The sequence below is a fragment of the Urocampus carinirostris genome, chromosome 6 (genome assembly GCF_059441175.1).
Source record: "Urocampus carinirostris isolate Australia breed hairy pipefish chromosome 6, RoL_Ucar_1.0, whole genome shotgun sequence".
In the NCBI taxonomy this organism is placed as follows: domain Eukaryota; kingdom Metazoa; phylum Chordata; class Actinopteri; order Syngnathiformes; family Syngnathidae; genus Urocampus; species Urocampus carinirostris.
In genome coordinates this window covers 2,203,559-2,230,430 of record NC_142354.1, presented here as the reverse complement: position 1 = coordinate 2,230,430, position 26,872 = coordinate 2,203,559, and the positions used below count along the sequence as shown (strand labels likewise).

The 26,872-nt window shown below is 40.1% G+C and overlaps 1 protein-coding gene across 2 annotated transcripts; it reads right to left on the bottom strand.

The window, feature by feature from the left end:
* Positions 1-1,779: 1,779 nt before the first annotated feature.
* Positions 1,780-26,655, bottom strand: LOC148363529 (charged multivesicular body protein 4b-like). 2 transcript variants are annotated; one of them, XR_015850661.1, is made up of 7 exons: positions 26,282-26,655; positions 14,767-14,944; positions 8,375-8,489; positions 8,181-8,307; positions 4,577-4,679; positions 3,275-3,311; positions 1,780-3,179 (listed from the first exon to the last, which is right to left on the bottom strand). XR_015850661.1 is itself a non-coding variant. In XM_088337451.1 (6 exons), exons 1-5 carry the CDS (start codon positions 26,469-26,471, stop codon positions 4,615-4,617), a joined length of 675 nt encoding a protein of 224 aa, XP_088193577.1. In that variant the 5' UTR covers positions 26,472-26,654; the 3' UTR covers positions 1,780-3,311; positions 4,577-4,614. The 2 variants fall into 2 exon arrangements, 1 of the variants encoding a protein (XP_088193577.1); XM_088337451.1 differs by having other exon boundaries at positions 1,780-3,311; positions 26,282-26,654.
* Positions 26,656-26,872: the final 217 nt, after the last annotated feature.

Sequence of the window (26,872 nt, the reverse complement as noted above, 5' to 3'; positions counted from 1 at the left end):
ATGAGGATAAGCGGTACGGATGATGAGATGAGATAATAATAATAAAATTGGAAACCCGCAATTTTTGTAGAAAAGACTTTCATTATTGCTATTTTCAGGCATGAAAATGGGTCAGGGATTATGAGGGTTAGAAGGGTGTGGAGGAATTAATTTGCCATGGTTGGCACATTTGACTAACACACGGAAGGTCCCTAGCTCGAGACCAGGTGGAAACATTTGTTGGCCCGGAGGGGATGGGCGCGACTAGACTGTACTTGCCCAAGACACACCACAGGAAAGAGAGCCCCTACAACCTAGTGGTCAAGGGAACACCCAACTTCCCACACATGGTACAAGCCTACAAAATATTAAGCGCTGTCAACCAACACTGTGATTCAGGGATCTGCAGGAGGCAACGCACACATGAACATCTTGGACAATTGCACAAAACCCAGATAAGGGATTAAGACTGAATATACTTGTTATTTTGGCTGAATTTAGCGTCATGTTGGTTGCATGTAAGCAGGTTAAATTTAGATTGGCTAAAAATTGTTTACTACGGTTTACAGCCGTCCGATATGGTGTTGTCGCATGGTTAGATCACGTCTGTTCAAAGGGTCAATAGGTCGAAGTCAGTTTTTTTTGTCAATTGTATATTTTTGGCTGCGTACTGGTTGAATCAAGCATGTGAAGTAATAACATTTTAGAATAAATTTCCTTTCTTCATAGTCAAGTCTGGCTGCCATCACTCGGTTCATTGGGGTCAGATTATTAAGAATGAATAAATTATGAAGTTATCAGCTGCTAAAATGTGTATACATTTTTGGGACAGCCAGTATATATCCTTCTTATATATTCATATACGTTTTTACTTTAAAAGACAAAAGTGACCTGTTATACACCATGTGCTTGCCCCTGTGAATGCAACTGAAATTAAATGTATACAACAATTTTAGATGACAATTCCAAAATAATCCATTCCTTCAGCTTTCATTTGGCGCATTCTAAAATGCATTTGGCTACTTGTATCTTATTTCTGTATTTTAAGAAAAATTTTGTAAAAAAAAAAAAAAAAGGTCCTTCCAATGTTTTATTCATCATTTCCATTTAACACGATTGGACCTTTGACTTGTTTATGCATGGGATGAACCAATCACAAAGTGACAAATGTTTCACTTAGGATTTGTCATTGATTGACAGAAACATGTTGTAAAGCCCAGCCGTTGGTGGCAAAGAAAGGGCAACAGTTCTAGACACATTAGCAGGTACGTGAAGGTTCAAACACACGCTTTAAAATCTAATAATGCTTAGAAAAAACCTAAATTAATAAAAACACTCAAAGACAGACAAAAAAACTCACAAACGGACACAAACACATACTCACATGTATACGAAACCTCTCCAAAAAATTCAATCTCTATCAGACCATTACTCATGGAAATACATTTTCAAAAACACTCACCGGGTTTGTACACCTTTGTGTAAAGATTTTTGAGACAAATCTATCCCCATATAGGTGTTGGGTAAAAATGACTAATATGTAGCTTACGTTTTCAGTTGCAGGAAGTTCTTCTCATTATAATTTACCACTGGGAAATTTACTTTAATTTCTTTGCATGGCCCATAATACATGTAATCTTTGCCCTAATACACATTTCATAGTGCCCTGTTTAGGTGTAGCATGTACTGTCCACTTGGGTGCGAAACGTAGGGGGCAATGACGCTTCATAGGACAATGCTGTACAAATAATGCCAACTGCTGTTAATTACGAGGGAAGAAATACAACGGCAAAGCAAAGCCACCAGAGAGCAGTGTCAGCCTCATTTTTAAGCAGAACTGTTGAGAAACAGGGGAACAAATTCAAGCATTTACACACAATTCACACAAAATTCAAGCACTTTTCCATCCTGAAAACAAAACCATAAAATTCAAGCTTTTTCAAGGATTTGAACTAGAGGTAAGATCTTAAGCCTTAGCCCAAACACGACCAAAGCCCGAATCGTAATTGGGATCAGGTCAGGCATAAATGTCACTTATTACTTTGGGTCCAGGCCGGGCTCCTCTCTCGCTGATCGAATTCAAAAAATTTCCACCTGTGTTCTTATTTTTTCTTTGTGAAGGATCTGCACGATGGATTCTGTCCCCCTTTTGCGCAATGCAGGCTGTGTCCACGGTCTCGCTGCGTCGACGCCCTGCCGAGCCTGCATTTTTGGAACAGGTTGGAATCTCTTTTCCGAGGTTTGGCTTCTCTCCCTGTTCACCTTGCAAGTTCAAAATAGAGCGATGTATTCTCTCCTTATTTAGAGTGCCTATTTCTCTTCAAACTTCCATCCATCCATGTGCATCGCTTATGCTCGATAGGGTCGCGGGGGTACTGGAGCCCATCCCAGTTATCTTTGGGCAGTGGCCAGGTGACACCCTGAACTGGTTGCCAGCCAGTCTCAGGGCACAAAGAGACAGACAAATCACTCGCTCATTCACACCTAGGGACAATTTTGACCAGTCAATTAACCTGGTAAGCATGATTTTGGGGCGTGGGAGGAAAGCGGAGTGCCTGGAAGACACCCACGCAAGCCCAGCGAGATCATGCAAACTCCTTACAGGAAGGATTTTAGCTGGATTTGATCTCGTGTCCTCAGAACTGTGCCGCCCTATCTTCAAAATTATCATTGTTATTATTGTTGCTGTTAACATTATTTTAGAAAAAGTACAAACCCATTTAATGCAGACATTGGGCCAGGCCGTGAAAACATTGACAGATGTTAAATCAGTCCGTGGTACAGGTAAGGTTGAGTACCACTGGTTCACATGATTAGTGACCCAAAAATAACACCGCATACATGTTTGAGAACAACCCGACAATGGGGACAAGTGTGAGAAACGTGAAAACACATTGTTTCTGCATTTTTAAGTTTCTATATTTTATGTATGACATTAATAACTCACCAAAAACAAGTGTGCTCCATGACTGCGACTCGTCAGTTTACAAGTTGGGCTCTCACTTGGCTTGCCACCAGTATGGACTATATAAATGGATACAATTCTTCAATCTTGCAGTGGGGTGAGAAAAAACCTCTAAATATCCCAGCAAAATCAACCAATACATATGAGAATGTGTGTATCATTTTTCTTTGTACTGCAGGTCCACAGTTCTTTGCAGCATCTGAATATGCCACATGAAGAGAAATGTGTGTGTTTGCTGTAAAGAACACACATAAATTAATTATGTGAAGGGGTATAAATGTGCGACTAGCACCATCTGTTACTGTAGCACCAATGGGAAGGTCTCCTTGCCTGTTGAGGACATAGCTATTCCCTTTCTGATGTATACCTGGAAAATTAAAAAACGACTTCAGTAACAAGCACTGGATTTCCCGTAAAACAGAAATCCTGCTAGCTTTCCTTTGCACTTTGTTAGTTGGTCAACACCGTAATTTACAAATACATATATATGGTAACTGGGAAAATATTACATTTAGTTGAATCATATCATGTTTTGTTAGACAGGCAGATACCCACCAGGCCCAGCGGATGGGGGCTGTGGAGAAAAAACAGCTACTTTGTGATGTGTATGACACCACCCACAGGACATGAGTGGAAAGTACATTGAATGCTATTCTACAACAACCATGACCAGATGAGTTAGATCAGGAGGCTTCTCTTCCTACTGGTAGGAGTGGAAACAAATACAGTGTTTTAAGTGGGGCAGAAAATCCAGCACAAAAAAAGCCTAGAAGAATGGGCACAGCCAGTCTGTACTTGTCTAACAGTAAGTGGTGCCCCAACGACCCAGGTGGTTAAGGGATCTGTGAACCGCGATACATGCTTGAATAATTGGAAAATTAAAGAACTGACCTGACCATTTCATTTGGAGTAATCCCATTCAGACTAAGAACAATCTGATTTCAGTGCTCGTTTACATGACTTTCAGTCACCAGAATACTGGCAATAGTTCGATTTCAGACTACAGTTATCCCTCACTATCTCTGGTTCACTGATTTGCGGATTTTTAATCGAATTGTCCTTAATTTATCTTGACGTCTGGGCTTTATCTTTAAGGCTGCTGCCCCCGCGATCCAACCCCGGATAAGCAGAAGACAATGGATGGATGGATGGATGGTATCTTGCATTGTGTTCTGCAGAAGACAGTGATTGCGATCAGAGGGGCAGGTTGTATGTGTGTGTGCTGGGTGGGCGTGACTGACTGTGTGCGCAACTGTGATAGGTTGGTGTAAGCTGTCAGTCGAATAGCGGGGTGGTGTGCAAGTAAATAGGGCCATCAAAACTAACTGCAAATCATGGTGACAGGTAGCTTTTAGCGGCCTTTGCTTATTGACCTTCAAAGTGTGAAACGACTGAATACAAAACATGGTCACGAGCCAGGACGAGACATCATTGGCTACCATATCCCTTCACAAAAGAGTATTTTTCAAATAAATAATTACAAGTACTACAAATATTATAATAGTGTTGTCAAGGTTTTGGGTTGTGCCACCCGAGCACACAAATGAGTGTATAGTTACATAGACCTTTTCCACCTGAAAAGTATGCACTGATGAACTCCAATTATGACAGGGACTAGGCTTGAATACATACATTAAGTTAGTGGCTAGCTGGAAGTCATTTGCCTGACTTCAGTTGGTAGCCCAGGCCTGCAAGTCAGCCATGTCCAAGTCATCCTCCTCCTCCTTCTTTTTAGCTGAAAAACAATCAAAGCACAACATCATTGCCAATGGCACGCTCTACCTAGTTACACAATACAGTACAGTGGTACTTCTAAATACTAGCTTAATCCGTAGCTCGTGTAACGGGAAATTGTTTTCCTATATGAAAAAGACTAATTGGCCTGTTCCTTATCTTCCAAAACCATTACTGTGAACCTTAAACCGCTATAAAACCCGTTTTCCTGGTCAGTTAAAAACATACTTAAACAGTAATTAAACATTAAGAAAATTACAGTAATATGATGAAAAGAGGGTTCATACACCTTTTTCATGGCCATATTCAGGCACGTTATTAGGACTTGCAAAGCCAATTTTTAATTTCTCCAGGACCATTTAAATAAGATATCCAGTGTGAGCCACAAACGTGTCTCCGCTTTACATAATTATGTGATTTTTGATCTTGCGTGTGCATTTATCAGGACTTATAATTTTTATATCTTGAATACATCACAAAGGTATTTGTGGATATGAACAGTATGTCTGTAAATATTTTTGAGACATATTTCTACACATATTGAGTAAAAATGCAGGAAGTTCTTCCAATGACAATTACCACTTGGAAAAGGCCATTTAATTTTTTTGCATGGCCCATAATAAATGTAACCATACACTAATACACATTTCAGAGTACCCTCTTTGGATGTAGCTTGCCCCTCTAAATGAAATGAAATGATCTGCATTTATATAGCGCTTTTCAAGTCAATGACTTCCCAAAGCGCTTTACAGTGTGCTTCACATTTCCCAATAGCGGCCTTGTATTGCAGCCATGTAAGACGCTAACCTGCTTTCTGAGGGTATTAGGGGTTCAGTGTCTTACCCAAGGACACTTCGACATGTAACACGGACAAGCCGGGATTTGAACTGGGATCCCTTGATCCCAAGACCAGCGCTCTGCCTCCTGAGCTACTGCCGCCCCACGTGGACACGACACTAGATGCCGTTAATCACGAGGGAAGAAGAAATGCAATGGCAAAGCGAAGCCACTAGAAAGCAATTTAAGCTTCATTTTTAAACATACTTGCTGAAAAACATGGCAACAATTTCAAGCATTTACAAGCACTTTACACATAATTCAAGCACCTTTAAATGCTTGAACACACAAAATTAAAATTGTGCTTAAGTGTGCAGATTTGCACATATCAAGGGATTTGTGGTCCCCATTAACCACGATAAATGAGGGTTTACAAAACGGGTCTCATGGCCCGAATGCTAATTGCGGCCCGTGGGATGATTGTTTGAGGCTCCAGCCTTAATATGAAAATCTAAAGGGACAGTGTATATTATTAAGAGCCTTCTGGTGGGGAAAAAATAATTCATTAAAAACAAATACTGATTTAAAAAATAAGCAAAAATAGATAGATAGATAGATAGATAGATACTTTGTTCATCCCCGAAGGGAAATTCACATTTCCAGCAGCATCCCTGAGCTGAGAACAATCGAGAACAATCGAAAATAACACGGGAGCTGCTGGAGTGGCTGCCATTCGTGACGGCGCCGGAAGAAAAGATTCAATTTGAATCATGTACAAACAAACAAACAATTGAACATGAACTATAAAATACATGTCCATGTTTTAAAATACTCATAGGTTGAAAAATGTGCATTTATTTTACATACATGAGCCTTACTTAGATGGAGCTGACAACATTGTCAAACATCTTGCTGCTAAAAGTACCCCCCAAAACTGTCCTTTTTTCCCCTTTCTTTCCCCCCATTGTTTTTGCCTAGCTTTTTGGTTTTGTTTTTTTTCTCTCTCTTTTTTCCTCCTTTTCTTTTTTTCTTCTTTCTCTGTATTTTTTTATTTTTTCCTTTTTCTTTTTTTCCATCTTTTCTTTATTTTTTTTCCCTTTTCGTTTTTTAAAAATTATTTTTACCTTTTTCTTTTGAGCTTTTTTTCTTTCATTGTAAAATCTAGGGAAAAAAAGAAAAAAGTAGTTTGTTCACTCTAAGTCTCTGTAGTTTGTCTTCTTCGTTATTGGTTGCACGGCACAATAAAAGAATATTTATTGGTCATATAATACACACTGTCCTTTTGATGTAAGTGCAGCCTACGCAAAATATGGATTCATTTGTGAACCTCTCCCAGACCTTAGTTCCGGCAGCCCTCTAGTCAATTGAGTTTGAGACCCCTGGTTTCCAGAATTAAATAAATCCACATGATGTAAAAATATCTCTTCAGCACTAAGTGTGTTAGAGATGCAATCAAAACCAACTTGCTGCGGAATGCAGTAAGTATAACCAAGGGTGCGGAATGAGGTGCCGGATGGCAGGAGGCGCATGCGCAAACTGGAACGAGCTATTGGCAGGGAGCCATTATGACCGTTGAGCGGCCTCTAGCGGTAGCTTCAGGGAATGCAAATGAACAGGATTTTCCTGTGTAAAGTGAGGTACATTTTGTTAAAAAAAACTTGTGTATAGATCATGTAGGTGTGCTTTTAAAAATAGGTACCACTGTATTTGTATACTGTATGGAATGATTAGATTATCAAGTAGTCAATTGAAGAAATACCTAGATACATATACAGTGACTTCGCTACTTCGCACTTGGGTAATCGCTAGTTCAATTCTTCGCAGAGTTTGAATTGAACACATAATTGTTTCGTGCATTGTGTTCTGACAGTGGAGACAGATTAGGGAGGGCGTTCTGTGTTGGGTGGGTGTCAATGTGTGCACGATTGTGAAAGGCAGGTGTATGCTGTCATATGCTGTCAGTCAAACAGAGGGCAGGGGATGCATCCATAAAAAAACTGGGAGGCATAGAAATTGCTAGCTTTTTGCTGCTCGTTCCATTGACAAGAAATTCATCAGTATAATCAGATTCTGGGGAAAGTCAGAAGAGCGGTAAGAAATTGTGATCACCAGCGGCTGCTCCGTGGATCCAGAAGGGACAGGTGGAGTGTCAGTGAGAAGGCAAACGCAGTGCTGCTCGTCCGGCCTACTGCTAACGGCTAGGCTAAAAAATCTCCTAAGCCCCCACTGCGAGCCCTGTATCTTGCAAACGGCAGGGCCATTAGCCATGAAACCGACAACCTGGAACTAAAATTTGTGGTGAACTGCTACATTCGGGGCTCTTATTTTAATCATCGCGGAGACTCAGCTGAAATCAATGACACCCTAGTCCACAGCTAGTCGGCCGCTCTCTAAGTTGCTTTCTTACAATAACAGGAGAAGCCCTTTAATTTTGTTTAACTTTTGTATATTGACAAGAAAACAATTTGTTAACTGCAATTGTGTGTTGTGTGTTATTATTAGTAGATTTATAGTTGTTATTTTGTTACAGTTGTATACTCTAAGTTAGTAATGAGGTTATCTCAAGGCAAGTTTAACCCTTTGGGGGCTATTATAAAGGTGCTACGCTACTTTGTAGATTTTCACTTTTTCCAGGTGGTTCTGGACTCCATTAACTGCGAAAACCGAGGATGTCTGTAAATAGGAAAAACTTTTTTTTAAATGTATCAATTAAAGAACACCATACCTGGTCTTGATGGCAGTGACATGGACGGGACGCTCGGCAGGGTGATATCTGGGGTCCCACCCACATCTAGAAGGTTCCTGTCCAGTTCTTCCTGCTCAAGCTCCTCCAACTCAGCCATTAGCTCATCCTGCAGGACAAGTCATTATTCTCCAGAGGTAAACGTAGCCATGGGGGAAAACAAGGCACAGTCTTACATCATCCACTTGATCGCCAAAACCAATGGGGTTTGAAATGACGTCTGTGATTTCTTGCGCCAGCTCCTGCTGCTCCATGATGTCAGACATTAGATCATCTACGCTGTCCACGTTTCTGCCAGCCGACATACAACCAAAAGGGGGAGGTAATGAAAATCAATTAACTAATAACTAACCAACTAATGTTTTTGAGTAACGTGCCAAACACTGCCTGCAGATGACAGTCAGACAATGTGCAGGGTTGGGTAGGGTTACTTTAATTGGATTACTTTCAATTACTTTTGGATTACTCCAATACAAAATATGCTATTAAAAGACAAAAGAAACTAAATAGGAATAAAATTATGACTCACAACACGTGGTAAGCTTTCTCTGCTGGCTTTGATCTCTGGCAAAACTAACATGAAATGCGACAGGAACAAAATGAAAATAAATCCAAACAGCTTGCCAACACCATTTTTGCCATTCCATGTATTCCGTTACTCCCCAAGCCTGCACAAAATTTAGTAATTTTATTCATATTTAGTTTCTTTTGTCTTTTATTAGCATATTTGATATTGGAGTAATCGGTAACGGGGGTCACTCCCGGGCCGCGCGATGGAGCGAGTTCGGCGGACGCGGCGTCACACGGCGCGACGCGAGAGTGATCGGGCTACCCCCGTAACTGGGGGGAGCCCGCTCGTCCGACGACCCCAGTAGCGCGGCGCGACGACAGGCGGCCGTCCGCGCACGGGGGGCGAAAGGCGGCGGACGTGCGCGGGCCTCCGGTAACTGTGTCGGTGTCGTGCGTATCGTGCCCGAAAGTACCTGCGCTGCGAGTTAGGGGCTCGCTCGCGGGAGCAACCGAACGGCATCCGCGGTAAAAACCCTGTCGTGAATTTGTCTTCGATCGTCCCGGGCGGACGTAAAATTGCCCAGCTGTACGACTCGGTGGATCACTCGGCTCGTGCGTCGATGGAGAACGCAGCTAGCTGCAAGAACTAATGTGATTTGCAGCTGCGATTGGCTGGCAACTAGTTCAGGGTGTCCCCTGCCCACTGCCCGGAGATGGCTGGGATGGGCTCCAGCCCCCCCGCGACCCTAATAAGGATAAGCGGTGCAGATATGAGATGAGATTTTTTTTTTTTTTGAAGGTGTGCCACTACTTCGCAGATTTTCACTTTTAGCGGGTGGTTTTGGTCCCCATTAACCGCGATAACCGAGATCTTACTGTACTTCATTGCTACTTTGGTCCCGAAAATCAATGCCCACTTGGCTCAAAGTTTGTTTTATTTTAATGCTAAAGAAGGGGACCTGTGACTTTTGTGCATTTAACGCAGTGAGTGGTAGGTAATTATTTGGAGTCGGGGCAGCATTGGGTTAAATTTGGGCAGGGGGGGCAATCCTTTATACAAATCCAATTTTTACATTTATGAATAAATATAGGAACAGACATCTACACATATATTAGTTATGCTCACAATTCAATTCAAGTGAACCAATATATTGGGTCCCTTTTTTAGTACTTTTATAGTATTTCTGCAGTAGGATTTTTGTAGTATTTCTGCGGTATGATTTTTGAAGTATTTCTGCAGTTTAATTTTTGTAGTATTTTTGTATTATTTCTGCAGTAATATTTTTTGTAGTATTTAAGTATTTCTGTAGTATATTGTCGTATATCCACAATAGAAATTTTGTAGTATATTTTTAGTATTTTTGTATGACATGATTAGTATAATTCTATTTTTGTAGTATTTCTGTAGAATTTGGGAGTATTTCTAAAGTATATTTTGCTGTAGTATTTTATAAGTATTCTTGTAATATTTCAGTAGTGGAATTATTGTGGCATATCTGTTGTAATACTTCTGTAGTAGTAATTTTGTAGTAGTATTTTAATATTATAGTATAACTTTAGTAGTATTTTTACGGTATTTCTACAGTATTTTTTCTCTCAGAATGAAAGCAAGTGATATAGTTTTAAGCACTACATTTGATACTAAATATTATTGTAGTAATTATGAAGTAGTATTTTGAGGATACAAAGTGGGCAACAAAAACGTTTTTATTAGTAGTACTTCATTTACTATTATGTATATTTTTAAACTACAGACCAGGGATGTCAAACTCAATTGCACAAGGGGCCAAAATTCAAAACACACCAGTCAGTGGGGGGATTTTGTACAGGGTTATTGTTCTATATTCAGGTTTCATGCTTACTCCAAGTACAGTATGAATGTCCTTCATTAAAGTACACAGTCCAAAAATCACAGCCGGCAAAATCAACGGAAAATGATACCGGTACTTTAAGTTTGATGCAGACCTGCAGAGTCTGGGTCCCAAGGAAAAAAGTTTATATTTCCAAAGGTAAGGGTGGGAAAAATATATATCCACTATTGTCCGCCGCGTCCACAAACAGATCTCACCTTCACCCCACTTCCCGTCACCCCGCGTTTGTTCCGCCCCTTCTTTTTCATTCGCCCGCGCAAAACATATCAGAATAATTGTCTAAAATAAATACATTACAAAAATATACAGTTGCAAATACATATACATTTACATGGTTACACATATTTACAATGAAAGATGGTACACCGAGAGAGTTTTCAAACCTTTATAATAATAATATAACTTTCATCCTAAACGGTGCCTGTGACAGGGCAGTTAATGGTAGCAACACACTAGCAACACGCTCGCAACACAGTAAACGGGTCTGTTAAAAAAACAAACCGTACTTGTAAAAATCACGGTAAACCGTCATAATCTTCCTCCTTAGAACTGAAGCCATCAAAGCCGTCTTCCTCACTGTCGGAAAGAAACTTTGTCATATAGACGTCGTCCCACGCTCCCGCAGCCTCACTCGCGCTGTCACCGTCGCTGGAACTCTCATCCACTCCTGATTCTGTGCTCTCCTCTCCGTCACGCAGCATACCGGCTTTTCGGAACACGTTGGTGATGGTGGATTTTTTGATATGCCTTTCTTTTTGCATTTTGCATGATGAGGGTATGTTTACGCTAATTTAATTTATGCACAAGCCAAGAAGTTGCAGTCTTCCTCGGCGCATATATTCCACCGGTCTAAATCTTACTTTTTGTACTCGAGCGCCGCTGGCGGCCGTTAGAAAAATTACAAAATTGGCCGCATCACTGAAAAAGCCGTAGGGTTAAAAGTTTGGGAAAAAAGTAGCGGCTTATAGTCCGGAATTTACGGTATATATATAGTATATAGCAGGGGTATAGTATAAAGCAGACCTGGGCAAATTACGGCCCGCGGGCCACATACGGCCCTTTGTACGTCCCTGTCCGGCCCGCGTAAGACCAATCATAAACACCATAAATTAAACAATTTTTTTAAACTTTTATTTTGAAATTTTATTTTGGCTACATATACACGTCATAGACGTAGCGCCTTCATGCGCGTATACACTTGAGTGAGTGAAGGTGATACTGTTCGCCAGGGTACCCTCAAGATGTCGGCACACCCCAAGAAAAGAAAAGTTGATAACGAATGCCGTATTTTCAACAAGACATGGACTGCCAAATATTTCTTTACAGAAATTAAAGGTAAAGCAGTGTGCTTAGTCTGTGGTACACAGGTTGCTGTGTTTAAAGAATATAATTTGAATCGCCACTACACGACCAAGCATGAAGATGAATACAGAAACCTGTCTGGTGAAGAGCGTGCAAGGGAGTCTGATGCATTGCTTGCAAAACTACAAACCCAACAAGGTTTTTTCACTAAACTTCACACTTCCAGAGATGCAGCCGTCAGGAAAAGTTATGTAATTTCTCATAAAATCGCCAGAAAAAGTAAGGCATTTTCCGACGGAGAGTTTATTAACGAGTGTTTATTGGACTCTGCTGAGCTGATGTGCCCAGAAAAAAAGGGCGCGTTTGAGAACATTTCACTCTCCCGACGCACTGTAACGAGGCGGATTGAGGACATCGCGGGAAATTTAGAGCTTCAGCTGAAGAAAAGAGCGGCCAACTTTGACTTTTTTTCTCTGGCTTTGGATGAGAGCTGCGATGTACGTGACACCGCCCAGCTGCTCATCTTCTTACGTGGGATAACCGCAGACTTTCAAATCACGGAGGAGTTGGCAGCCATGCAGTCAATAAAAGGGACAACCACAGGTAATGACTTGTTCAGAGAGTTAAATGCATGTATGGACATGTTAGGACTGAAATGGAACAAGCTTGCAGGTGTGACAACAGATGGTTGTCCAAATCTTGTCGGGAAAAATGTTGGACTTTTAAGAGAATGCAGGATAAAGTGACAGAAATGAACCCTGATCAGAAATTGACATTTTTGCATTGTATCATACATCAGGAAGTGTTGTGTAAGACAGTGTTAAAAATGAAACATGTTGTTGATTCTGTCACTAAAATAGTTAACTTCATCAGAGCGAGAGCTTTAAATCACAGACAGTTTGTTGCTTTGTTGGAGGAAAATGAGGCTGAACATGGTGACATAAGCCTTCACTGCACTGTTAGGTGGCTCAGCCTCGGCAAAATTCTGAAAAGTGTCTGGGACCTGAGAGACCAGATTCAGGAGTTCTGTGTTCAGAAAGGTCATGACGTCTCAGAACTTTCAGATGAAGACTGGTTGGCAGACCTCGGATTCACTGTGGATGTGACTGCACTAATGAACGAACTTAATGTCAAACTGCAGAGCAAGGGCCTTTTTGTGCATGAGATGTACAGTGCAGTGAAGGCTTTTATGAGAAAACTGCAGCTTCTCTCAAGCCAAGTGAAGGACAACATTCTGACCCACTTGCCAACACTTAAGGAAGCCAAAAGATCAGGCGATCACCTCCAAAAGTACTCAACCATGTTAGAAACATTGCATGCAGAGTTTATAAGGCGATTTCAAGATTTCAAAACTCTTGAGAGTGAAATGCACATGGTCTCTTCTCCCTTCAACTGCAGTGTGGATGATGCGCCAAGTGAAGTTCAGATGGAACTCATAGATCTGCAGTCTGACACACTTCTGGCTGATCACTTCAAGTCAGTCTCACTGCTGGATTTTTACTCCTCCCTCAAAGAGGAGAACTTTCCACACCTGAAGAAGCATGCTCAGAGGATCCTAGTCCTCTTTGGATCTACCTATCATTGTGAACATTCTCAGTTATGAAGTTTAATAAATCCAAACATAGATCCTCTATGACTGATGACCACCTCTCAGCTGTCCTTCGCATAGCCACTTCAGACATTCCGCCAGATTTCAATGCCCTTGTTCAAGCCCAGAACAGACTGGATTATTCTCACTGAAGAGGTAACATGGGGTGGAGAACATTACAAGTTATTGTTTGTGGAAATTAACAAGTTAAAAATAAATTGCACTGGTTCAATGATTGTTTTTCTTATTTAACCAATACACCACAATTTCACATAGCCTAATATAAATATTTACAGAGTGCTATATTCTTCTGATTATCAGCATCAGCTATTCAAAATATTTAATTTGAGCATTTTACAATGAAAGAAAGTTGGTGGCCCTCTGACACAATTCAGGTTTCTCATGCGGCCCCTGATAAAAATTAATTGCCCACCCCTGGTATAAAGCTTAGTCTTCAGCACATGTATTTTTGATGATTTGAAAAAAATTATGAAAAGAGAATAATGTCAGAGCCCGTGTCCCAAAATCAACAAACATACCACTTTAAACTAGTCTCTTTCTTGCAATTACTCAAGATCGGTTAAACTCATTTTGACCCTTTTTTTTCATACATATTGGTTTCAAAACCAGATGCAAGCATTTATTTTGTAAAAACGTCACAACATTCTGAGAACAGGGAGCCTTATGTGCTTACCTTTGGCGAGAGATGGGAGGGAGTGCTTGCACTTTTTGCATAGCTCCACCCATCCCTCCCACTCAAATAACTTAAAGTTCTCTTCCGGTGTTTGGCGTATTTGCAATTTGTTCTGTGGATTCACCAAAAAGTATCTGAACACTGAACACAGATTATATAGTGAGCTTTTATATAAAAGGATTCTTTAGCGTTGTACAGCCAAAACGATTTTTTTTTTGTGTGGCACCTTGAATGTAAATCGTAGTGAAAACGTGTCCTATATATTCTGAAAAGTACTACTTCACTATTCAGTCTTGGTTTGGCTTTGTGTGTATCTGAATAGGATTAATGATTCAAGTTTTGAACGAGATGGAGAACGGGCTGTTAATAACAATAATGTAATATGGTCTTGTGGGCCGGATATGATCACACGGCGGGCCGGACGTGGCCCGCGGGCTGGGAGTTTGACACACGGGCTATAGACCAATTTGGTTTGGCGGGCTGGATGAAAAGCCTGCCGGGCCGAATTTGGCCCCCGGCCCGTAGTTCTTTGATCTAACTGCACAAACTCTCTGGCCTTTTTTTCAGCAATGTGTGTGAGTGAGTGTGTGTGTGTTCTCTCACAGTTCTTTGTGCGCGGCCTTCATGGCCTTGGCTGCAAAGCCCATGTTCTTCAGTACTTCCGTGTTGGTGTTGGCGTTCTCTAGCGCCTCCCTCTGAAACTCGATGGTAGACAGCGTGCCGTCGATTTGCTCGAGCTGCTTTGAGTAGCGTTTTTTCCTCTTCAAAGCCTGTAGCGCCACTGCAGAATATGTACAGTGAGTAAGAAGTGAGTTGTGTTGTAAAGTTAGATGTAAAATAAGCAGGTTTATTAAAAGCAAGTATGTCGAACTGAGTTTGGCCTGGGGGCCAGATCCAGACTTTTTGTTCTCCGGTGGACCGGATCAGTAAAAAAACACAACACCAAATATTTTGCATTGTTTTTCAGTACTATGCTTAATCATTCAGCCTAAATTTGAAGTCTACCCTACAAATTATAATCACAGATGATAATGGATCTTTTCTAAGTGAGATACATCCATCCGTCCATCCATTATCCGCACCGCTTATCCTCAGTAGGGTTGGTTACGGGGGTGCTGGAGCCCAACAGAGCTATCTTCGGGCAGTGGGCAGAGTACACTCAGAACTGGTTGCCAGCCAGTCGCAGGGCACACAGAGACAGACAACTCACTCACTCATTCACACCTAGGGACAATTTGGACCAGCCAATGAACCTTTTTGGGGAATGTGGGAGGAAACCGGAATGCCCGGAGGAAACCCATGCAAGCACAGAGAGAAGATGCAAACTGCACAGGAAGGCTGGTAGCTGGATTCGAACCCATGACCGCCGCGGGCTCGCTCATCACTCTGCCGCCATGCCACGCTAGCACGACACATTTATACATCAGTGGAAAAAAGGTGTTTTTATGTTTTTGCATTGAATATGTTAACAATTTGATTATTTTAACAGTTGAGTACTTGCAGCTTTAAATCAGAACCGATTTACCACAAACTTATGCAAACTCGAATGGGAGTGATGAATGAAAGTATGCTTTCCTCAATTATCATTCTGTTTTGAAATTAACAGAAAAAGTAATGCAAAATAAGAATTTCAGCAGTGGACGGGCAATAAGATCATATCAAATTACTAGGCTGGGTCTACTGAATCTGAGATAATACTGCACAATATCTTCTTTAACACAAAACCAAACTGAATGTAAGCTCTTTTTACGTTTACTGCCCTTTAGCAGCAGGAAGAAGCATTTGATTGGTATTTGTTTAAAAAAAAAAAACATAATTTATGATGGAAATTAGCTTTAGACTTGTTTTTTTGAAATACTCTAAATTTAAATTTAATTTAAATGCTCATAAATTGTAAAAAAAGACTCCCTTTTGCACCCTTACAAAATGTAACTACTGTTTTAACCCATTTTTGGCACTTCCGCCAAAGAGAGTGAAGCAAATTCTAATCTTGTTTTTTTAAATCTGATTAAGTTTTATCAGATTAAAACATATGGGCAGGGTCTTTTAGGCTCAGTAAGTGAACACGCATCTAAAACATGCCTGGATGCTCTGCTAACCAGCTCAGTAGCCTAGATGGTAAGGCGCCCGCTTTGAGACTGGGAGGTCGGTGGTTCGCGCCCCGGCCGAGTCATTCCTAAGACTTAAAAAGTGGTCGGCGGCGCCCTCTGTTGGCTGCGGCTGCATCGGCTCGCTACAACGGGTCAGGTGCAATCGACATTTCGTTCTGTGTACATTGTTACACAGAATGACAATACAAGGAAATTATTATTATTATTATAAGTCCTAGTTGTTGGAAGCAGGTGTAAAAACAATTTGCACGACCAAAGAGAAGACATAAAACATTGACAATAATTTTATAAAAATCAACTACTTCTAAGAATGCAAGTGTTGCGGCATTTGATATCTGTTAAAATAAAAATGTTTGATTTAAGAGCAAAGACACTAAGAGCATGACATTTTATAAGTAGAGACAGATATGTAGGACAGGTGCTTGAGATATATTAAGTTTTCACTAAACATTTACACATGAACCTAAAAAAGGCCGTACATATCCCAATACAGGATTTTTACTAATAATAACATCTAACATTAATTTTGTTCTTTTCAAGTCTAATTTTCGGTTTCTGACAGCCATCAGAGACAACCACATGAAATACAGATACCTTGAAATTGGGTTTGATAGTAGCCTGATACTAACATTTAATTGTGGTATTTTTATTGAGGAACAACTACATACATGCCAACCATCCATCCATTATTTGCAGCGCTTATCCTCAGTAGGGCCGCTGGGGTGCTGTAGCCCATCCCAGCTGTCTTCGGGCAGTGGGCAGGGGACACCCTGAACTGGTTGCCAGCCAGTCGCAGGGCACACAGGGACAGACAATTCGCTCGCTCAGTCACACCTAGGGACCATTTGGACCGGTCAATTAACCTGACATGCATGTTTTTGGAATGTGGGAGGAAACTGAAGTGCCCAGAGAAAACCCACGCAAGCACGGAGAGAACATGCAAACTCCACACAGGAGGTTGGATCTCATGACCTCAGAACTGTGCCGCACATGCGCTAACCACTACTTCACCGTACTGCCCTATGCCAACCATTTTATACGAATTTTTTCCAAAATATTTTGTTATGATCCTGTTCCGAAATTTATACGATTTCCTTTAACATACAATTTATTTTGCCAACCCTAGAATTATTTAATAGCTATCCAGTTCGAAGGAACAAAATGATGGGTTTAAAGTTTAGTAAACAATCAAAATAAGGAGAGAAGATATCAATTGATTTTGAACTTGCATGGAGAAAAAGGAAGCCCAGACCTCCATTAAGAATTTCCAACCGGTTCTAAAGGCCCCCGCTAAGCTCTTTCTTTTTATTAAATTTCTTAGATAACAAAATCAGATCCACTGTAAAGGGTGAGGAAATCAAAGAAAGCCACATGTTTGGCCAATAGGGACAACGATGTTGAAACCAATCGTTGAAAGAGTTCATCTCATCTCATCTCATCAGCTACACCGCTTATCCTCAGTAGGGTCGCGGGGGTGCTGGAGCCCATCCCAGCAATCATCGGGCAGTGGGCAGGGGACACCCTGAACTGGTTGCCAGCCAATCGCAGGGCACACATGGACAGACAACTCACTCGCTCATTCACACCTAGGGACAATTTGGACCGGCCAATTCACCTCATAATGGTCAAAATAATTAACAATTGTGCACTGTAATAGTCAAAATAACAAACTGACATCCTATGTAATTTTATTTGCAGGTGTCCAATATTCAAAACAAAATAAACGTACCCGTCATTTTCTTGAGCCTCTTTTGGCAAAATGCAATATATCACACAAGATTTTGCAAGTTTTTATTTTAATGTTCGAAATAAGGTTTTCATTCATTCAAAAAAAAAATAAACTTGGCTTTTTAATTTAATTTGTCAATAGATTAATAGTTAACATAATTTACGGCCACCCATATTTCGCTACAAAGAACACCTCAGATGACACACCCCACCTATAAGGATTCAGAATTTTGTACAAAACAAAAACGTTTTCTAACATCTATTGAGGTGATATGGGCCACACAACATTCCATCTGAGAAACTCCAATGCATGTTTGTAAAACTGATGTCTTATGAGAAGTCATTTATGACATAGTTATTCAAATAAGCTTGTTTAGCTATGTTGAATATCAAGTTTGATGTTGTAAATTTTTATAGCCTCACGTGATACAGCACAGAAAATGTGTCGCACTTGCTTGAGAGGAAACCCGGTGACTTGATAATGTCAAGGCAGAAAACATGAAGTCAAATGAACATGGTTCACAGTATTTGCTAGGTATTTACTTAATTAAACATCTGACAAAGTCAACAAGTTCACTTTTTTTCTGTGAAATGAAAACAATGTTTTATTTACTTTGTTCTAATGCTATTCATTTCTAAAACAAAATATATGATTACTGCATTGGTAACACATGTCAAGTCATGTTTATTTGTATAGCCCTTAATCACAAAGAGTCTCAAAAAGCTGCACAGATCAAAGACTATTGCAAACTGATATTACAGACTATTACACCATCCCCTCATCTAAAATCTACATGAGGGCAACTGATACACATATTATCAACATAAATTATAGGTTATTCATATGCTATGGAGTAGAAGTGTGTTTTAAGCTTAGACTTAATAATGTGATTTGTATTGTTTTTTTAGTATTGTTAACTGTTCACAACATAGTCAGTGATAAACCAGAAAATCGAAAAGTGGTAACGTTACTATTCCGTGTTTTTTATCTTATTTTAATTTTAATTTGCCTTTCAAGATGACATGTGTATTTTTGGTGTTGGATTTTATCAAATAAATTTTGCCAAAAATACGACTTATACTCCGAATTATGCATTTTTTGGTTAGGAAGACTTATACACTGGACAGACTTACAGTATGTCTGAAAAATACGGTAATTTTGGGTCCAAAATATAGACGTGTATATATTTAAGGATATTAACAAAAGATGGTGCTGTTTGTATAGTTACTTTGAGTCGACAATACTATTGGCTGCCGCCGCACCAGTTTTTATTTGAAGACACGCCAGCTATTAACTGCTGCTCTGCTAGCTATGGGCCACCACGCTAATGACTCAAATAAGACAGAAACCACAAGCCACATTTCCTTTTGTTTGCGCTGCATATGATATGGACTACTAGTCGTTAATTTTAAAACACATATGCCACAGTCGAAACCTATACCATACATGAAAAGATATTGCAGGATTAGTGGAAGAACGCAAGATGCAAAATAAGTGAGATAACTACTATGAAACTTTGTTGAATTTGTTGTGAAATGTGAAATCAATATCTAACTTTTGGAATCAAACATTTCATGGACACGAAGAACAATATTATAGCAATGTTGTAGGTGATTTAAAGAGACCCCTCGCTACTTCGTGCTTCAATTATTCCTGCTTCACGGATTTTGAATTAAATTTGTCTTTATTGTCATTGATAAAAGCGCATTGTGTTCTACAGACAGCAGATGCTATCACGGGGGCAGCTTAGGGAGGGCTTTGTGTGTTGATTATTGATAGAGAGATAGAGAGACCCTTCTTCTGATATGACAGCTCCAAAATTATTACATTTGGTGACAGGTTCCTAGCTCTCCGTGGTTGTTGGCAATACCTAAGGGATTGTTGGTCATTACTTTTGTTTTTTCTGTGCTGATTTCCATCCCATACTGGCTTGATGCTTTGTCCAGGCGATTGAACAGATCTCTGAGTTCCTGTTTTTTTCCTCCCAATCCGGCAATATCTTTAGCAAAACAGAGGTTAGTGATGTTGGGTCCCCTAAAACTGATTGTACCTTAATGTTGCTTAAGAGCTTTGGACATGATTCTCTCCAGGAATATGTTGAATAAAGTTGGAGAGAGAATACAGACTTATCTCACACTTATCTTTTTAGATTTATTTTTCTTCATTAAACATAAGAAGCATGTAAATGATACTTTTGTCACATATTGGATATGCTTAACAACATGTCCATATCACATCATGTCAAATTGCATTGAATTGTAGCGAGGTACAAATTGCATCATGCCCTGTGTATCCAAGTTTGCATCATATTGCTAGGTTGTCAATGATATCCAATTCTAATAAAGGTTGACCGATTATCGGGCGAATATTTGGGAATTTGGAGGATATCAGTAAAGGCATTTTTATTTATTTGACCGGCCGATTATTCGGTCTGAGTTGCAGCCGGGACTGTCTCTCTCTTGCTCCTACACCTGCCCTCCCTCCTCGCTAGCCACCTCGTGCCTTCTGATTGGATAAGCAACTGGGGGCTGAGCCACAAAAGCAGGAACAATAACCTTAGAGTTGGCAGCTCTGATTTACTCGTCCCGACATGCATGTGTCCGTGGTAGAAAGTTGTGTTTGCAATTAAGACATAAGTTAAGTTGTGCTCGAGTGGCAAGTTCAGGTGGATACTGAAATATCAGCTCTTATTTGTTCGTTAATCAAGCATGTGTGATTGTGATTGAGAGAGCATAAAAAGCACGCTAAAGTGGAAGGCTGAGTGACAAGCTGTTACCCTAACAAAGTTACGCAAGCTGAAACATGAGTGCCGACATTTCAACTTGCCAGCTCTTGAAATTTCAATGTTCAATGTTAGATAAGTCAGGTTTCTGGTCTGCCACTGAGAAACACAGAGTTTCGATTGATTGGGTTCAGGTCTGGAGAATGGCTGGGCCATGCTAGAACCTTGATATGCTTCATACTGAGCACTCATCGGTTTTCCTGGCTGTGTGTTTCAGCCACAACCCATCTTCAATGCTCTGACTGAGGGAAGGAGGTTGTTCCCCAAAATCTCACAATACACGGCCCCAGTCATTCTCTCTTTATTGCAGTGCACTCCTCCTGTCCCATGTGCAGAAGACACCACCAAAGCATGATGCCATGCTTCACAGTAGGGATGGTGTTCTTTGGATTGTACTTTTCAGTCTTCTTCCTCCAAATACACTAAGTGGAATTATGACCAAAAAGTTGTATTTTGGTCTCATCTGACCACAAAACTTTCTTCCATGACACCCGTGTATCATCCAAATGGTCATATGAAAACTTAAGACAGGCCTTGACATGTGCTGGTTTAAGCAGGGGAACCTTTTGTGCCATGCATGATTTCAAATCTTGACGTCTTAGTGTAGTACCTACAGTAACCTTGGAAACAGAGGTCCCAGCTCTTTTTAGGTCATTGACAAACTTCGTCGTGTAGTTCCAGGCTGATTCCTCATCTGTCTTAGAATCATTGAGACCCGACGAGGTGATATGTTGCATGGGGCTCCACTCTGAGATTGACTGTCATGTTTAGCTTCTTCCATCTTCTAATGATTGCTAAAAAAGTGGACCTTTTTTCACCAAGCTGCTTGGCAATTGCTCCGTAGCCCTTTCCAGCCTTGTGGAGGTGTACAATTTTGTCTCTGGTGTTTTTGGACAGCTCTTTGGTCTTCGCCATGATACAAGTTAAAGTTTTACTGATTGTATGGGGTGGACAGGTGTCTTTATGCAGCTAACGACCTCAAACAGGTGCATCTGATTCAGGATGATTCATGGAGTGCAGGTGAACTTCTAAAGGGTGGACTAACAAGTCTTTCGGGGTCTAGATCAGGGGTCGGCAACCTATGGCACGCGTGCCACTGCTGGCACTGGGTTAACCAGTGGCACACGAGCGTACGACAAAGTAATAATGATTTTTTTTAAATGCACATTTTTACCTGAAATTTAGGCATTTTCATTGCGCGCTTTCATTGTTTAGCGGCTTTGCGATGAGCGTGTGTCTGGGCGGTGCCTCACAGAGGAGAAGAAATCTGTTTAAACCCTCCCACAGAAACACCGGCGCGCGATAAATGAACGAATAACGACAGCCAAATCATGACGGCTCCTCGAGCGGAAAAATCTTGTTCTTTCCAGCCAGCGTGGACAGACGAATGGGGCTTTGAGCAAAAAATGACTGTGCTGTTTGTGCATTATGCCTCGAGAGCATTGTACATCGCACGTCAAGTGTTAAACGTCATTACGAGACGAAACATAAACATGAATTCAAGGACGAGTCTGAAAAGGCGGATACATTAAAACACGCTGTGTCCAGGTACGGTGTTGTGCCTAAATCCGACTCTCCCGCAAAATCCTCTCCCCCTGCCAGAAACGCGCATTCTGCTGCGCTCCGACAAAAGCGATCGCAATCTATATAATAAGTTTATTAAAACAATAAAGCGAGCTAATTAAAACAATTAAGCGATCGTAGTCTATATAACGCGTTTATCAAAACAAGAAAGCGCGATCATAATCTACAAAATGCGTTTGTTAACGCGGAAGAAAAAGTCACCAACACCGGAGACGAATCAATGTACGCTATGATATCCACGATCACAACTACTTGTACACAAATATTTTTTATTTGATGTACTATTATTGCCAAATTTATTGTATTTTATTGTGAATGAAACCCTGGTCGCATTGGATCCCGCGGTGTAAACAAATAGTTTTTTTTTTTCATTTAAAATCGGACTTCCCTGCCTATACTGTTTGCAAAGAAAGACACACTTTAAACCTATTATGTTTTTTTGGCTTTTGGATCCAACTACATAGGAATACCTCCACTTTGTGATGTGTTACTAAATAGGTGTTCAACAAATCTAGTTTGTTTGTAATAATACTATGAGAAACGTTCTGAAGCTCTTCAAAATCACTGTGCTGACATATTTATGTCACAGAAGGTTACCCTAGAAGTCACAAGTCTATATTTCAAACAGGGTCCATATTAGCAGGGGAGTCAGATTTTGGCAGGTAAAATGCCTGCCAAAATCACCCCACCCTGCTAACTCCTGAATAAAAAGTCCTAATGTGTGTGTGTGTATGTTTCAAGTTTTGATAATTTCTGAAATAAAATTTTATTGATGAATGGTATGGTAGCTGTCCATATCACTTCTTTTGTGATTGTAGTTCATTGTTAATGAAGAATGGTTGAAGTCATGGATGTCTACAGGCCTTTCCACATGTTGCTCACGTTCATTTTTTAGTTTGGTGATGAACAAGAATAGTGGAAGATAAAATTGGTCAGTTATACGATTTCAATGTATATCCATGTTGTATATTTGGACTGGTGTAAAATTACAGCTCTTTTGGATGTAAAAAAAAATATTGTGCGAGTCATTAATCTTGGTGCGGCACACTGATTTACAAGGAAATTTGAAAGTGGCACTCCACACCAAAAAGGTTGCTGACCCCTGGTCTAGATGATACACAGGTGTTCAAATACTACAGCTGTATCATACAAATAAATTGTTAAAAAAAACATGCACTGTGGCTTCTGGATTTTTCTTTTTAATTTATCTCTCACACAGTGGACATGCACCTAGATGAAAATTTCAGATCCCTCCATGATTACTAAGGGAGAAGTACCAAAGTAGCAGGGTGTTCAAATACTTATTTTCTTCACTGTATATATAGTAATATATATTATACATATCAATGTGTATATGTATATATATATATATTATACATAGTAGTATATATAGTATATAGTAATATATATAAATTATAACATACACAAAAATAGAGCTACTCTTAACAGTCACCCCCCAAAAAAAGTGGCTGTAGCTTTTAACCAGGAGAAGATGTCATCAGGTGGTGTCCAACTGTCACTGGGCGTTTCGACCCTGAACCACAACGCCTTCAAGTTGGTGGGCCGGCAGTGATGGCCAGTCACTGCCCATTTTCTCCTGGTCCCCAGCTAAACTTATCCCTCCTAATCCAGAGCCTGCTTACCCCACCAGGGTTGTGTAACAGGGGACTCTGTGGTCGAGGAGTGCGGCAGATGCGGAGAAATCTCCTGTACTGTGGGGTGCTTCCTGACTGGAGTCCTCCTACTTCTCACTGAGTGTTTCCACCACGCGCTGCATCTGCTTTCCCCTTTCCCACAGATACTCCTGGGTTGATGTATCTTGGAGGCGCCCTGCGTTTTCCCGCAGTGGCACTTTGCTACTAACACATCCCCCAATAGTGTGGTTTGGGTAAGCCGTCTCGTCGTCTGTATTCGTTATATATATATATATATATATATATATATATATATGAGTATATATATATATATATAAGTGTATATATGTATGTGTATATATATATATATATATATATATATGTGTATATATGTATGTGTGTATATATATATATATATATATATATATATATATATATGTATGTGTATATAGATAGATAGATAGATACTTTATTCATCCCCGAAGGGAAATTCACTTTTCCAGCAGCATCCCTAAGCTGAGAACAATCGAAAATAACTGAGAACAATCGAAAATAACACGGGAGCTGCTGGAGTGGCTGCCATTCGTGACGGCGCCGGAGAAACGATTCAATTTGAATCATGTACAAACAAACAATTGAATCATGTACAAGAAACGATTCAATCTGAATCATGTACAAACAAACAAACAATTGAATCATGTACAACAAACAAACAAAATATTTATGTTTCAATAAGTGGAGTGTTAATAAAATGGGGGGAAAATAATTTCTGATACTGATATAACCAGGTAAAACTAATTTTAAGTTACCTGTCCAAATGAATGTTGTGCCATCTCACCTTTCCCACTCTCTCTGCTCGCTCCTGAAACTTTATCAAATAGTCCAAAATTTTACCTCATCTTCTCCGCTCACCTCGTCGTCCTCTTCTCCTTCCACTTCGCACTACAGAGACTTTTTAGCTGAGCCGTCTCTTATGACACCATCCCCTGATCTAGACCAAACTGTGTGATGTGTATATATATATATATATGTATGTGTATATATATATATATATATGTATGTGTATATATATATATATATATGTATGTGTATATATATATATATATATATATATATATACACATATACGTTACTATGCAATATTATCGACTGTTACCTGTAGTAACACAGCTATGAATGTTTTATTTCTGTTACAAAACTATTATTTGATGTGTACGAGTTGCTTGTGAGCTGTAAAAACTTGTTTCACACCTGCTGGGAATATCTGTTGAACAAAAGTGGCAGGAAATATAATTTAATATTTGTATATATGAGAAAGGGGGGTGGGCTTTAATACGTTTTCTTCGTGCCACTCGCTCTCAGGTGTTCTCTTTGATTTGGGTTACATTTACATGTGTATCTAAAGAATATAACTGCCTGAAATGAATAAATAAATTAATGAAATTAACAATACGCGTGCACCTTGTCCGCGTCACACTTTTTTAGTAACACAAAAAGGGGTCTATTATTCAATGAGGGCGGGGGTGCGATTGACAGCGAAGATTTTTTTTTCAACTTTCCCAAAATAATGTACAATTGCACTTTCACAACAAGAGGGAGCAGTGTAGGTATGTGAATTGCAAAATGGGCCGATTCACTCATATCGTCTTTGATTAAAAAAAAAAAAAATCAGCACTAATTCATGTTTGCATTTTTTAAATATCGTGCTCCTGAGTTTGTAAAGTAATGTTGGTGATCTGTTTAAATGCATTATTATTTATTGATTCAATTTAATTTCATTACTCAGTACTGTATATGGTTTGACATGGTTAGTCGAAAAGATTTATAATTAAAGGATATTTAATATTTGAATTTCAGATGAACTTGAAATCTTTTCAGTCTTGAGTCTTTAATTCTCTAATATTTTAATCAAGATACAGTGTTATGCAACAAACATTTGGTTTCTCAAAACCGTTTTATAGACTCTGGGTTGGAGGGTGTTGAGTGTTACACTGCACTTCAGAAAAGTGAGAGTGGGGGTTTTCCTAGTCAAAGTCGGATTAAAAATGTACCCCGACTTCATCAAGTCTCAATTTGATGGCAATGTACAATATGGCAATTCTCATTGACAAACTCAAGGTGACTCGCGAAACATAATTAACACGAGAGGATTTCTTCTTTCGAGGGGGGACGCGACAGAAAATAATTGAGAAGCACTGACGAACATTCAAGTTTTTCGCCTTCTAAATTAAGTATTCAACACCAAAATAAAGCAAGTGTGGTCTATTTAACCGCTCACCTCGCTTGTTCTTCGTGCCGTGCTTCTTGGCCGTCATGATCTCCTGCTCGATTTTCTTCTCGAGGAATTCTTGCTTTTTTTCCAACATTTCCCCTGTCTCACGGAGTCTCTGGACAGCCTCCTGGGGTGTGGGCGCCTTGCCGCCTTTGCTCCCACCACTGGAACCAAACAACTTGACAAAAACTGACATTCTCGTAGATCGAGAGTTGAGTTCTTAAAATAAAACGATTGACGTCCTCGTCTTTATTCCCTGCGTTTTTATCTGGGACCAGTTGAACGGAGTTGAAAACTGCCTGCTTGCCTGGTGCTGCTGTTGCTGCTGTTGTTTTCCGTCTACTTCCGCCTTCTACATACGGGTCTCGTGATTTCATGACGTCAAAGCTGAGCGTTGACTCACCAAAGGAGTTCCCCGTATACACATTTCCTTACCAGGTGACAAAGCTAAAGTCTTCCCAGGGATGGGTAACTATTTGGAGTCGGGGCTGCATTTTATGCTCAAAGATTTGGTCAAGAGGCCCATCCTGGAATATTGTGAATGTGCTTGATTGCTTTGAGATTGTCAAGATTGTTTTCTGTTATTAGTGTCAATAA